The sequence below is a fragment of the Dipodomys merriami genome, unplaced genomic scaffold (assembly GCF_024711535.1).
Source record: "Dipodomys merriami isolate MVZ:Mamm:240054 unplaced genomic scaffold, mDipMer1.0.p SCAF_56, whole genome shotgun sequence".
Classification (NCBI taxonomy): Eukaryota; Metazoa; Chordata; class Mammalia; order Rodentia; family Heteromyidae; genus Dipodomys; species Dipodomys merriami.
In genome coordinates this window covers 2,468,692-2,480,780 of record NW_027206135.1, presented here as the reverse complement: position 1 = coordinate 2,480,780, position 12,089 = coordinate 2,468,692, and the positions used below count along the sequence as shown (strand labels likewise).

At 45.4% G+C, this 12,089-nt stretch overlaps 1 protein-coding gene and 1 long non-coding RNA gene across 5 annotated transcripts in view; one reads left to right on the top strand and one right to left on the bottom strand.

Moving 5' to 3' along the window:
• Positions 1-226: 226 nt before the first annotated feature.
• The window catches only part of LOC138812169 (uncharacterized), a 28,421-nt gene continuing 16,558 nt past the window's right edge, over positions 227-12,089 (top strand). The window contains exon 1 of one of the 2 annotated variants that reach the window (XR_011367560.1): positions 227-316. This is a non-coding gene — a long non-coding RNA (uncharacterized lncRNA). Of the gene's footprint in view, positions 321-12,089 lie in introns of both variants that reach the window. The other variant, XR_011367561.1, reaches the window with a different exon arrangement.
• LOC138812167 (copper-transporting ATPase 2-like) overlaps positions 9,034-12,089 on the bottom strand; it is a 69,525-nt gene continuing 66,469 nt past the window's right edge. For 2 of the 3 annotated variants that reach the window (XM_070000135.1, XM_070000134.1), the window contains one exon: positions 9,034-10,922. In XM_070000135.1, coding sequence (XP_069856236.1) covers positions 10,649-10,922 — 274 coding nt within the window. In that variant the 3' untranslated portion in view covers positions 9,034-10,648. The remainder of the gene's footprint in view (positions 10,923-12,089) is intronic. The other variant, XM_070000136.1, reaches the window with a different exon arrangement.

Genomic DNA, 12,089 nt, shown 5'->3' with positions numbered 1-12,089 from the left:
GTACCAGGCATTGAGTAAATCACAGTATCCATCACACTCTTGGGCAGGGCCCTGGCCTCTTTGTCCACAAGGAGACTTAAGTTCTCCTTCCGACTCAGTACATCCCAAGAATTCCATCCCTTTCCTGCCACATTCTAGGTGTTTGATGACTTCGTGTTTTGTTTATGGAACAGTAGCTCCACTGCACTTCTCCCCTCGTTCATTCTGCCCTTTGTGATGACTTACCCTATCAGCTGTACTTCCCTCCTCAGATGTGGCAACCGGGCCTCCAAATATGGCTGTCTTTGCATCCTAAAAATAATGACCTCATCCACATGCAAGTACCATCTTCCTTCTTCTTTTCTTTTTTTAATGTATTTTCTCATGTGATGCACCACAATTAGCTATCCACTTTCCTAACGACAGGCCTCTTGATTGCTTCCTAGACAAACAGTGCTTTGACGGCCATTCTTACAGGGTCTCCTGTGCACCACCAGCACAAGCATGTCACTCTCCTCCACATAGCTCCTCCCAATGGTTCCTGGACATTTTTGCTTTTCTGGTCCTTCCACTTGGTTCCATGCAGACAGCATTCCTTTCCTCTACGCTATTTCCACACTGTGCTCACCTCTAATGGATGAATAGGAAGGAAGGAAGAAGGAAAAGCTTTCGTCACCAGAGTCAGGATCAAAAGACCAAGCAGCAAGTGGGTTTGTTTTGTGGAAATCTGGGTATTATTAAGTTTGTACTGAGGAATACAAGAGGCATTTTAATAGTGACGTATATGCCTGAAACCAAAGAATGACTCCCAGGGTCCTTTTTACCTGCTGCTGGTATTTTGCATTAGGGCTGAAGCATATGCCTGGCAAAAGCTAGTCAGGCACATTAGTATACTTTTACAGATGAAGGGAAATGACTTGTCTTTCGTCAGCTGATACTACACAGATAAAAGACAAGACTTTCATTCCCCCTTGGCTCCAGGTTGTTGGGCTTGGTAACCTTTGGCTGATTTAACTTCAGATACTTGGCAAGCCACCATTCTTCCATGCCAGTATGTAGAGAAAGATGAGCAGAGATCTGTGATGGTGGTAAGGATTGGACAGGAAGGAGTGGTTTAGAAATCTGATCCTTTAGGAAGGAGGCAGAGGTTGAAGGCTGTCAACTGTGTCAAGTAAAGCCTCAAAAGGCTGGGAGATGAGCCTTGGTTACTCCTTTGATGTTCACCGCAGAAGAAACATTGGAATGGATATCCAGGCAAGTTTGGCTCCTTTCTTTCTTTCTTTCCATCCTTCCTTTCTTTCCATCCTTCCTTCCTTCCTTCCTTCCTTCCTTCCTTCCTTCCTTTCTTTCTTTCTTTCTTCCTTTCTTCTCTCTCTCTCTCTCTCTCTCTCTCTCTCTCTCTCTCTCTCTCTTTCTCTCTCTCTCTCTCTCTCTCTCTTGCTTGTGCTGGCTCTGGAGCTTGAAGTCAGGGTCTAGGCACTGCCCCTTAACATTTTTCCTCTACCACTTGAGCCATACCTCCACTTCTTTTTTGCTGGCTCACTGGTGGTAAGAGTCTCACAGACTTTCCTGCTCAGGCCTTGAAGTATGAATCTCAGATCTCAGTCTCCTGTAACTAGGATTGCTGACATGAGCCGCCAGCACCCAGAATGTTTGCCTCTTGATCCATCAACTTGGACCTTTAGTGAACTGATACTCCAGCCCCTGAGTCCTCTGGGCTGGAAATTATATTCTGACAATTACTGGGTTCTAGGAGGCACCTGAGATCTTCTAGGAATCAAGGAGCCCTAAACAATGCAAGAACAAGAGAGATCCTCATGTCCCCAGCCCGGAAAGTTTGTGCCTCAGACACTTCAGTGTTTAGGTTCTGAGTGATTCCTGGGAATGAGCAAGGAATCAGTAGGTTGAGTGTCCTAGCCCCCAGGCTGGGCATCTCTGAAGCACACTGCCTGGCTCCACCTGTGTGCTTTGCTTTGCCCTTGCACATCCACCCAAGCACCCATCAGCCAGCACCTGCTCTCTGCATACCAGGCCAGGAATGAGGCTCTGGGAAGCTTACTTTCCCGGGACAATGTAGCATGGAAGACAACAGTCTCTTCTACTTCCAACTCATCAGAATTTAAGGATTCAAGCATTTTCTTCAATCAATATAGTCTCTTTTCTTCTCATTCACCTACTAAGCTTGGGGTGGTGCGGGACCCAAAGCATTTGTTTCTAGAATCAACCCAACATGTGCTTTCTCATTCACTCTTCCTCACCAAAATCCCTCCTCAGTGTGTGTGTGTGTGTGTCTGTGTGTGTGTGTTATAAGCAGCAATGTTCCTGCCTAATCCTGCATTCTTTTCACTCTTTCATTCCTACCTCTGGGCTGTGTTAGGAGAATGTGATGTGTGTCTTTATTCTCCGGTTCCTCTGTCGGAGAATGCTGTCTCCGCAGGATGGCCAGCCAGCTAGGCAGGGTGGGTAGCATACCGCTGATCCCTTAGATTAGCTAACTGCAAGAGCTATCACTTGAGAAAAGAGCTTCAGAGCTGGGAGCCCAGGCCTTGCCTTTTCTGGGAAGATTTACTGGGTAGCAACTTCCTGGTGCTGGCTTTGCTCTGTATCACTGACTGCAATTAAGGAAGCTGCCACCCTCACTCAGCCAGGGCAAAACCTAGCACTCCCAAAGCCCTGCTCTGCTCACTTCCCAGTCACCAAGGGATCTGTTTTGTGGGATAATGGACATGATTCACTGATTCTTCTAACCTGTCGTGATAGGGCCTAATGGGAGAAAGCAGATACTTTACAGGTGAAATCACTCTTCCCATAGGTACTGGGGCAGGAGGAAATCATGGCGGATGAAACCAAACTAAAATAGGAGCCTCTATCATTAACTGTGTGTGTAGGTTAGGGAGCAAAGGGAGGACCTAAGAAGGGACAGGAGAGCTAGAGCAAGTGACAGCATATGTGCAGGTAGTATTAAAACCTCATCTAGAAATTGAAACTGGAGGTGATTAGAGCACCCAGGAGGCTGAGGCAGGAGGATCAAGAGTACGAGGCCATAGTGAGACCTCCATCTTAACCGCCTTCCCCACAAATCACCTAGAGCTGGTGGAGCTTCAAGTGTCTAGTATGTTTTGCATTTTCCAGGAAATCTCTACAAGACCTCAAGTCAGTATGTCCCAAGATAGAGGCTGCAGTAGAAGTGACTTTTATATTCCCAGAATAAGAAATATTAACATTTAGTTAGATTTTAAGCTCATGTGGCTTTTAGCCTTAGTTCTGATAATCGTGAAAGGCTTTTCACTTATATCCCTCCAAAAGATATTCCCTCATAGATTCCCTAATGAACTATTATAGGCAGGTTATTCTGTGACTTAAATTCACATGATGTCATGGCCAACTCACTCCTGTGACAGAAATATCATGGCATGTGTTGGAATTATATTTAGACCCTAAAGCTGGGTCATCAGCAATAGCATAGAAAGATTCTTCTATCTTAACAAAACAAACAAACAAACAAACAGAGAAACCATTCTTGAAGATATAAATCTTCAAGGGAGTAAGGGAATGGCATCATAAAAGTTTGTGGCAATGATCAAGTTTCCAACTATAATGCAAGGTGAGCTGGATGAAACAAGGTCCTTCCTTCAAAACATAGACTGGAACATTAAAAGAAGTCACTTTTGCCAGGTGTCAGTTGCTCACACCCGTAATCCTATCTACTCAAGGGGCCAAGTTCTGAGGATCATAGTTCAAAGCCAGCCAGGCAGAAAAGTTCATGAGAGTCTTACCTCCAGTTAACTAGTAAAAAGCCAGAAGTGGAGATATGGCTTAAGTAGTAAAGCTTCCAACTTGTGTGGAAAATGTCAAGCAAGAGTACCAGGTTCGGAGTTCAAGCCCCAATACCAGAATATGTACACATGTGCGCCCTCCCACCCCCCCCTCACACACACACACACACACACACACACACACACACACACACACACACACACGACCATGCATGTATACACCATTTCATGTCAACTGGCACCCTTTGCTCTCATCTTCTCAATTCCCACCATTCAGACAATAAATATTTTCCAAAAGCTGACATCCTATTTCAGGACATTCCAGATCTTCCTTCAGGTCCTTCCTTGGGACATCACAGCAGCCTCATTCTAGAAAAGACTGCCTTTCACAAGTGTGAAAGTGTCAACTAGATGCCACAAGTTGTGCTAGGCACTTTATACACATAATTCCAATTAACCTTCACAAGTCAATGAAGCAGCTGCAGTCATTTTTATACTGATTTGAAATCTTAGCATGGCAGTGACTTCCTCAATGGGAAGAACCAAGGTTTTTCACTCTTTTGTTCTGTCATACTGTGGTTTGTTTTTGTTTTTGTTGGTCGTGGGGCCTGAACTCTGGGCCTGTGCGCTGTCCCTCAGCTCTTCAGTTCAAGGCTAGCACTCTACTACCTGAACTACAACACCACTTCTGCTTTTTTTTGCTTATGTGGTGCTGAGGATCGAACCGAGGGCCTCATGCAAGCAAGCACTATACTACTGAACCACCTTCCCAGTCCCATACTGTGGTTTTGAACTCAGGGCCTCAAGCTTGCTAGGAAGATACTTTACCATTTGAATCATGACCCCAGCCCTAAATTATAGGTTTTGTGTGTAAGGAGGAGGGATTTACTAGGGTTTGAACTCAGATCTATCCAACTCCAGGAACAGTGATTTTAATGTTCTATGTATTTCGTGGACTCTCATTAGAATGTCCTTCTCTGAAAGCAGGGTATGCCATGCTATCGGTCACATAACAGGACCTCGGGAAAACAAGAGAACCAGGGGTCCAGCCTGAGGTATAACAGCAAATGGACCAAGGTCATTCTTCTTAGGTGAATTTCTACCAAGAGTCCATACCATCTCAGAAGCCCATTTGGGGGGATGGGAGAGCTCAGTGGTACAGCCCCTGCTCAGCATGCATTAGCCCCAGGTTCAATCTACAGCAGATGGGGTGAAAAGCAGACCTTTAAATAGCAACACCTCCTTCTCCAGCTCAGCCAGGGAACACACAAAGACAGCTTTTACCTCCTTAGGGGGAATAGAAAGGGCTGGGTTGTTTTGTCTTCCTAGAATACACGGTTCATAACACCAGCAGCTAACTCCCGCTGAGCACGCAGGATGTGGCAGGCACTATTGCATGACTTTATCCAGATGATCTTATCAAATACTCACAGCGAGGCTGAGAAAGAACTATTATTATCCCCATTTCTAGAGATGAGACACAGAAGTGCTCAATCACACTTGGCTATTTTTTTCAAATGCCACAAAGTAAGGTGATCTGAAAGAGACAGGACCACATACTGTGGCTTGTTGAAATTACCTGAGACCATCAGCCCCACTTGGTATGTGGTGATGGTTTCTTAAGCATTTCCTCCTTGTAGGTCAGGACAGTGAAGAGAGCAGTTCTCATCAAACATATGAGCAAAGACAGGTTCAGAGAAGCCCTCCTTGGGGACAAGTGGCCTTGGGAAGAATCAATCTTCAGGCCACCAGGGAACCAGCTCTGGAAATGATATTGTTTATGTCTGGCATTGGGGTACAGTCCTCCAATTCAATGTAAACATGAGAATGTTAGAACCATCCAAAATATTGAAATGTTACTATTATCCAAATTTGCAAGGAACTAGGAAGCTCAGATTCACATAAGAATAGATAAGGACAGTGACTATGGAGTCATCTTATACTCTGAATCTTGGCTGCAAGAACAGATAGTGAATATATTACAGGTCAGAAGCACCCAGGTACCAGAGCTGAATGCAAGCCTCTTGCTCCTTCAACCCCCCCCCCCATGTTCTCATTATGATGACATTTACTTCCATTTCCAAATGCTTACAAAGAAATGATATGGAGACTCGGCTCCTGCTGCAGACTGGGATGTTGGTTTGGTCAGAGAGACATCTGGTGGTGTTGGAGACAAAGCGCATGAAGACAATCCTCACCTAAGCCAAGCACAGATTCACCTTTGTGGGGAGAAGACTTTCTCCACAGCAAGCACAATGGATGGCAGACTCTGGGGCCAGAACTGAGAGGGTTTGAGTGCATCAGCTGTCTCCAAGAGAGCCAGCTCAACCACCCTAATGCCTGGTTTCCCATTAGTGGAAATAGAAAGTGACGGCAATTGCTTTCAAAGTCAACTCCAGGACTGGAGGCACAGCACTGAGGACAGAATCTGTAGCACACCAAAGCTTGATGGTATCTGTCCTTGCCTGACATTCCTGAGACCTGGATCAGCCCCCAGCTGGTCATTCCTGAGGCCCACTGAGGTCAATGGCTACAATGCAGTCTAGAGGTTGAATAAGAAGCAGTAAGGCACCGGGTACTGTAATCCTTGTTACTCAGGAGGCTGAGATCTGGGGATCTTGGGTCAAAGCCAGCCCTGGCAGGAAAGTTCATGAGTCTCTTGGCTTCAGTTAACCACCAGAAAACTAGAAGTGGAGCTGTGGCTCAAAGTGGTAGAGCACTAGCTTTGAGCAAAATGCTCAGGGACAGCCCCCAGACCTTGAGTTCAAGCTCTATAACTGACAAAAAAGAAAAAGAAAAAAAAGTAGTAAGGCTTTGCTTTCTTGGTATCTTGATGCAATCCACTCACAAAAGACACTCTTCCACAAAAACTATATTCACCAAGTTTTCCTCCTTAGGCCTGGGTGAATTATTATGCCAGCCTTTCCTGCCTACTTTCTACATTTTACATTGTTTGTTTGGCACTGGGACTCAAACCCAGAGCTTTATGCATACCAGACAAATGTTCTACCCCTGAGCTACACCCTCAGTCCATTTTGTTTATGTTAAGAGATGTAATATCTATTTCCATTTTGGAGAGAGAAAAATGTTGAATTTCCATCGATTCTTGTTTGCATTTAGTCCTTGGATGATGTTTCATTTCTGTGTTTTCATCATTTTGAATAGAATAAAGGAGATGCTAGGATTTCTCAGGATTACTTAACATTCTCACATTCTATCCTGTAATTTCAGCACTTATTGTCTTCACACAAAGGAGAAGGGCAGACAAGTAGACATCTCCCTCTGAAATGAGCCCAAACAATGGTGCTTATGGCCCTACCCAAGTGAAAATGAAGAAAAAGGAGTGGCTTTTCCCTGCCAGCTCACAGTACTTTTCAGCACCAAATCAGCTTTCCCACACAACCAAGTAAAAAAGAGGGATAGAGAATGGGCAGAGGCCACTGCTTACCGCGTTTCCTGATGTACTTGCTCCCATGAAAGATGGTGACCAAAGGGAAGGTTGTGCACAAATTAATTTTTATAACCCTGGGATTGTAGGTATGCTAGGGAATGTATGGAATGAAATATTAATGGGAGTTTGTTTTGGGGCGTGATGCTGGGGATGGAACCCAGGGCCTGGAACATGCTAGGCAAGCACTTTACCACTGATCTAAACTTATAGCCCACTGAAAGTACTTTTTCTTTCTTTTTATCTTTTTTTCTGTCGGTCATAGGGCTTGAACTTGGCCTGGGCGCTGTCCTCAGCTCTTCGGCTCAAGGCTAGTGCTCTACCACTTGAGCCATAGCACTACTTCTGGTTTTCTAGTGGTATATTGGAAATAAAAGTCTCATGGAGTTTCTTACCTTGGCTGGCTTTGAACTGTGATCCTCAGATCTCAGCCTCCTGAGTAGCGAGGCATGAGCCACCAGCACCCAGCCAAAATGACTTTTTTAAAGCATCCCCTGACCCTCTGCAATCAGTCATCTTTTATCTAATTAAATTATGTGATTGGCTGCTTCAGATTTTCTTAAAACATATGAAGCCCACTTTTATTAATTTTGGTTCCTTAATAAAATAGAAGAATTTAGGAATCTACTTTGTGAAATGTCAATTTCCAGATACCACTAAAAAAAAGAACTAGAGTGATTATTAAAAAGGTAGTCATAATTCTTCATTGTCCTTTTTAGTGTGTGTATGTTGGTATTGGGACTTGAACTTAGGGCATCTCTCTCTTTCTTTTGTTCAAAACTGGGATTCTACTTTTACTTCTGATATCTTTGCTGGTTATTTGGAGATGAGAGTCTCTCAGGTTTGTCTGCCTGGGTTGATTTAGAGCCCTAATCCTCAGATCTCAGGCTCCTGAGTAGCTAGGATTACAGCACCCAGCCTTCACTAAGATCTTACTGATTGAAAATATATCTGGGATGGACAGATGCTATAATTTAGACTGGTGATAAGGAATCCTGTCAGGAAAGTTTTGTCTTCAAAGAAGTTGAGTTCTTCCTAAGGTAGTATTCCCTCTCTGGAGTGAGAAAGATAAATAACAATAGAACATTCTAACCCTGGACTGCAAGAAATCCTTCAGGGCATGTGAGGCCCCAAAACACACCAGCACTCAGGAGTATTCAAGGCTGGCCATCCTGCTCTGCCATCTTATTGAGCTCCAAGGTAAACACCTCTAAGATTCAACAGAAAAATGCTGAGGTCAGGATGTAGATATTGGTGGTCAGGTTCTCAAAACCAGGTTAAGGACCATGTCGTCAGCATACTTCTGGAACCTACTGCATTTTTCCACTCTTACAAGTGTCCTTGTTTGGGTGACAAATTATGCTGCCATCCTTTCTAGGTGTTAGTTCACTTTTGGTCTCCTGGCAACCCTAAATGCCTACAAAACTTTCCCTGCAGATCCCCATTCCAGATTTTCTTATTTACCTATCCTGCTCTTTAAGGTTCAAAGTGCCCCAAACCTATTCCTCCTGATTACCTCTTTGGAGACAAATTATCTAGAGAAGTTCATGAGGACACAGGTGGGGTAATCATGCTCTGGGTTGGCTTGGCACAGTGGGACTGCCTCTCGCTCTCCCAAATGCCATTGAGGCTGGCCACCTGCAGCATTCAGGAGAGGGCTGAGCCAGTGGTAGGTAGAGTCATATCAACATGGTTCTGGCCATCTTCATCTCACAAGTTAAAATCCTCTAAAGGCATTGGCTAAGCCAGCTCCTTGTAGAAGTCTTCACTGGAGACAGACCACATGGGCTGGACAGCTGTCCACACAGACACAGGCAGCCACAGGCAGACTTGTGGTGAATAAAATGAAACTTTATTCTCCTAGTTCATGGAAAGTCTTTTGACACGGGAACTACTATCTGACCAAACATATCCCTGACACTTTGCATATCTAAAAAGTTACTTTCTGTACAATCATATAAACATTTTCAGGTCCACATACAAACATGATGATATGGCCCTAGGAGTTAAAAAAATTACAATTAGCTTCAGTACAAAATGATTAGCCTAGTTTCAAAACAAGAATATAAACAGGGCAGAATGGGGACAGAGAATATGAAGGGGCTGGTGGAGAAAGGCAGGAAAACGGAAAACAAGAAAAACACAAGAAAACCCTGAACTTGGATTTTAGAAGCCAAAATCCAGCACAAACTATATTATATGTAAAAACTGAAGTAACTACCATGTAAATGAGAAAAGATATCATGCCCTGATGTATTCTAAGTTGATACAACTAATATATCACCTGGCAGACCTGCTCTTCCAAGAGTGAAAAAACCTCATGTAGTTAATCTTGTCAGGCAAATTGACACTTAAGGCAGCAGCAGAGCACAGAAAGGTCTTCAAAGCAACAGACCTGGAATATGTATTTGCTGTGTGATTCTGGCCACCAAACTCAGCCTCTCTGAGCCTTGCTTCTGAAATGTACACAATAGTAGTGGCCATGCTATTTTGTGGGGGTAGGGGAGAAAGGGGGAATTAGAGCAAAGCTTGGCAAATAAGTGAACACAACAAAGAACTAAAATTGTTTTGTGTGTGAGGCCAGGGTTTTACTTTAGGGTGAAATGATTCTGGTCTGCTCCCGGGGTTCTGTGGCTAGGTGACAGGGAGCTCATTATCGGCACACACCTCCCATGGGACCCTGCCTCAGGAGCACACGGGACGCGCCGGGTCACGGGTTCTTGGGCCCCAGGAGGCTGGATAGGGACTATTGGTCAGGCTCTGAGGCCTCACTCAGCTTCCCAGCAGCAGCATGGGTGACTGCAGTGGGTCTTGGCCATAAAGGACCTTCCTCAGCATGCAGAAGGATGTGGCAGCTTTCATCCCAGGTGCAGGCTAGGGAGCAGACTTGGGCTACAAGTGCAAAGCCAGAGAGCACTTAGAGACGTCCAAGGGGAGAGCTCTACTCAGAGAATAGGCAGGCACATCATCCCCACTGTCAGGGATGCCAAGTATGCAGAATAGAAAAGGAAGAGATGATGCCAGCAAAAAACAGGTGCACTTGAGGTAAATTGTGGTCTCTGACCCACGCAGCTCATGGGTGTTGTCAAAATAAGCCCCATGCCGAGGCTGAGGGGAGGTTTCTGGAGAGACCCAACTAGGTTCTGGTTCTTGCTTTGTTTCACAGGTGGCAATCCCAACAACATAAGCAGAGCTCTGAGAAGAGCACTGACTGCCTCTCCTCTTCTGTAGTCCCAGAAAAGTGTGGCCTTGCCCACACCAGTGGCATAGTATGGGCAGGGGGTTTCTAGGCAAGGCCACATGCCACAGTAGGGCTAGCAGAACATTCATCAAGTGGAAGTTCCAAGGCTATGGTGTGCTTTATCCACCCCACTGCTGCTAGTAGGGGCTGTGCCAGCCCAGGGAGTGGTACAACATCCCTCGGAAGGAGCCGGGTCCCTGGCTTTCAGATGCACTGCTCCTCATCCCCGTTACTAAGGAGCAGAGACCACTTGTCCCCACTGTCTTCTGCTGCGGTGCCATGCCTAGATGGCCTGTCAGACGTCAGGGAAGACAGAGACACCTGGCTGATGTAGCTGACTTGGTCCCATGCCATGGTTCTGGGGGAGTCCCGTCGCCGGTCATCCATGCCCACGTGCACACTGACCTGGGATGCACTCAGGGGCTTCATGCGGCCATGGGCCTGAGCCTCGTACCTCTCCACATCAGGCTTCCTATAGCTGGAAGGCAAGAATCGAAGAGCATCTGAGCCCTACAAACATAAAGCTCATTTCCCCCACTTCTTATATGTCTAGTGAAAGCCTTCATGAAAGACAGCAACATGAAGAATTTATAGGTAAAGAACTTAAACCCAAGATGAGCACTGGTGGCTCAATATTCCATAATGTTCCATGATTATTATATAGTCCTACCTACTCAGGAGGCTGAGATAAAAGGATCATGGTTTGAAGCCAGCCTGTGCAGACAAGTCTGTGGAACTCTTATCTCCAACTAACCACCAAAAAGCAGAATTAGGTAGTAGAGAACTAATCTTGAGCAAAAAAAAGCTAAGGGATAGCACCAGGCTGTGTTCAAGCCTAGAACTGGCACAAACCCTGACCCACCCCCCCAAAATACACCTCACTAAACTCCAATATTCAGGTAAATTTCACCTGATTCCAAAACCTCCTACACAGGCACCTTGCACATAGTGGGCTGCCATTTCTTAAATGATTGCTCAATAAATAAATGAACATCTTTTTCCCCCTTTCATTGCAGTGCAGGCCCAAGAATAGAACCCAGGGCTTTAGCATGCTGAGTAGGCATTCTGTTGGTAAGCTATACATTCCTAGCCCCCGAACATCTTGTAGTGTGTGCGCGTGTGAGTGTGTGTGTGCGTGCGTGTGTGTGTGTGCGCGCGCACGCCAGTCCTGGAGCTTGAACTCAGTGCCTGGGTGTTGTCACTGAGTATTTGTGTTTAAAGCCAGCACTCTGAACACTTGAGTCACAGGTCCACTTCCAGGTTTTTGATGGGTAATTGGACTTTCCTGACCTGGCTGGCTGTAAGCCAGAATCCTCAGATCTCAGCCTCCTGAGTAGCTAAGAACATAAGCATGATTAACTAGCACCCAGTTGACCATCTTATTTATTTATTTAGCCAGTCCTGGGACACGGACTCAGGTCCTGAGCACTGTCCTTGAACTTCTTTGCTCAAGGCTATTGTTCAACCACTTAAGCCACATCACCACTTCTGGCCTTTTCCATTTATGTGGTACCGAGGAATCAAACTCAGGGCTTCATTCATGTGAGGCAAGCACTCTACCACAAAGCCACACTCCCAGCCTGAACATCTTTTTTAAAAAGAAAAAGTGGGGCTGGGATGTAGCTCAGTGGCAAAACACTTGCCT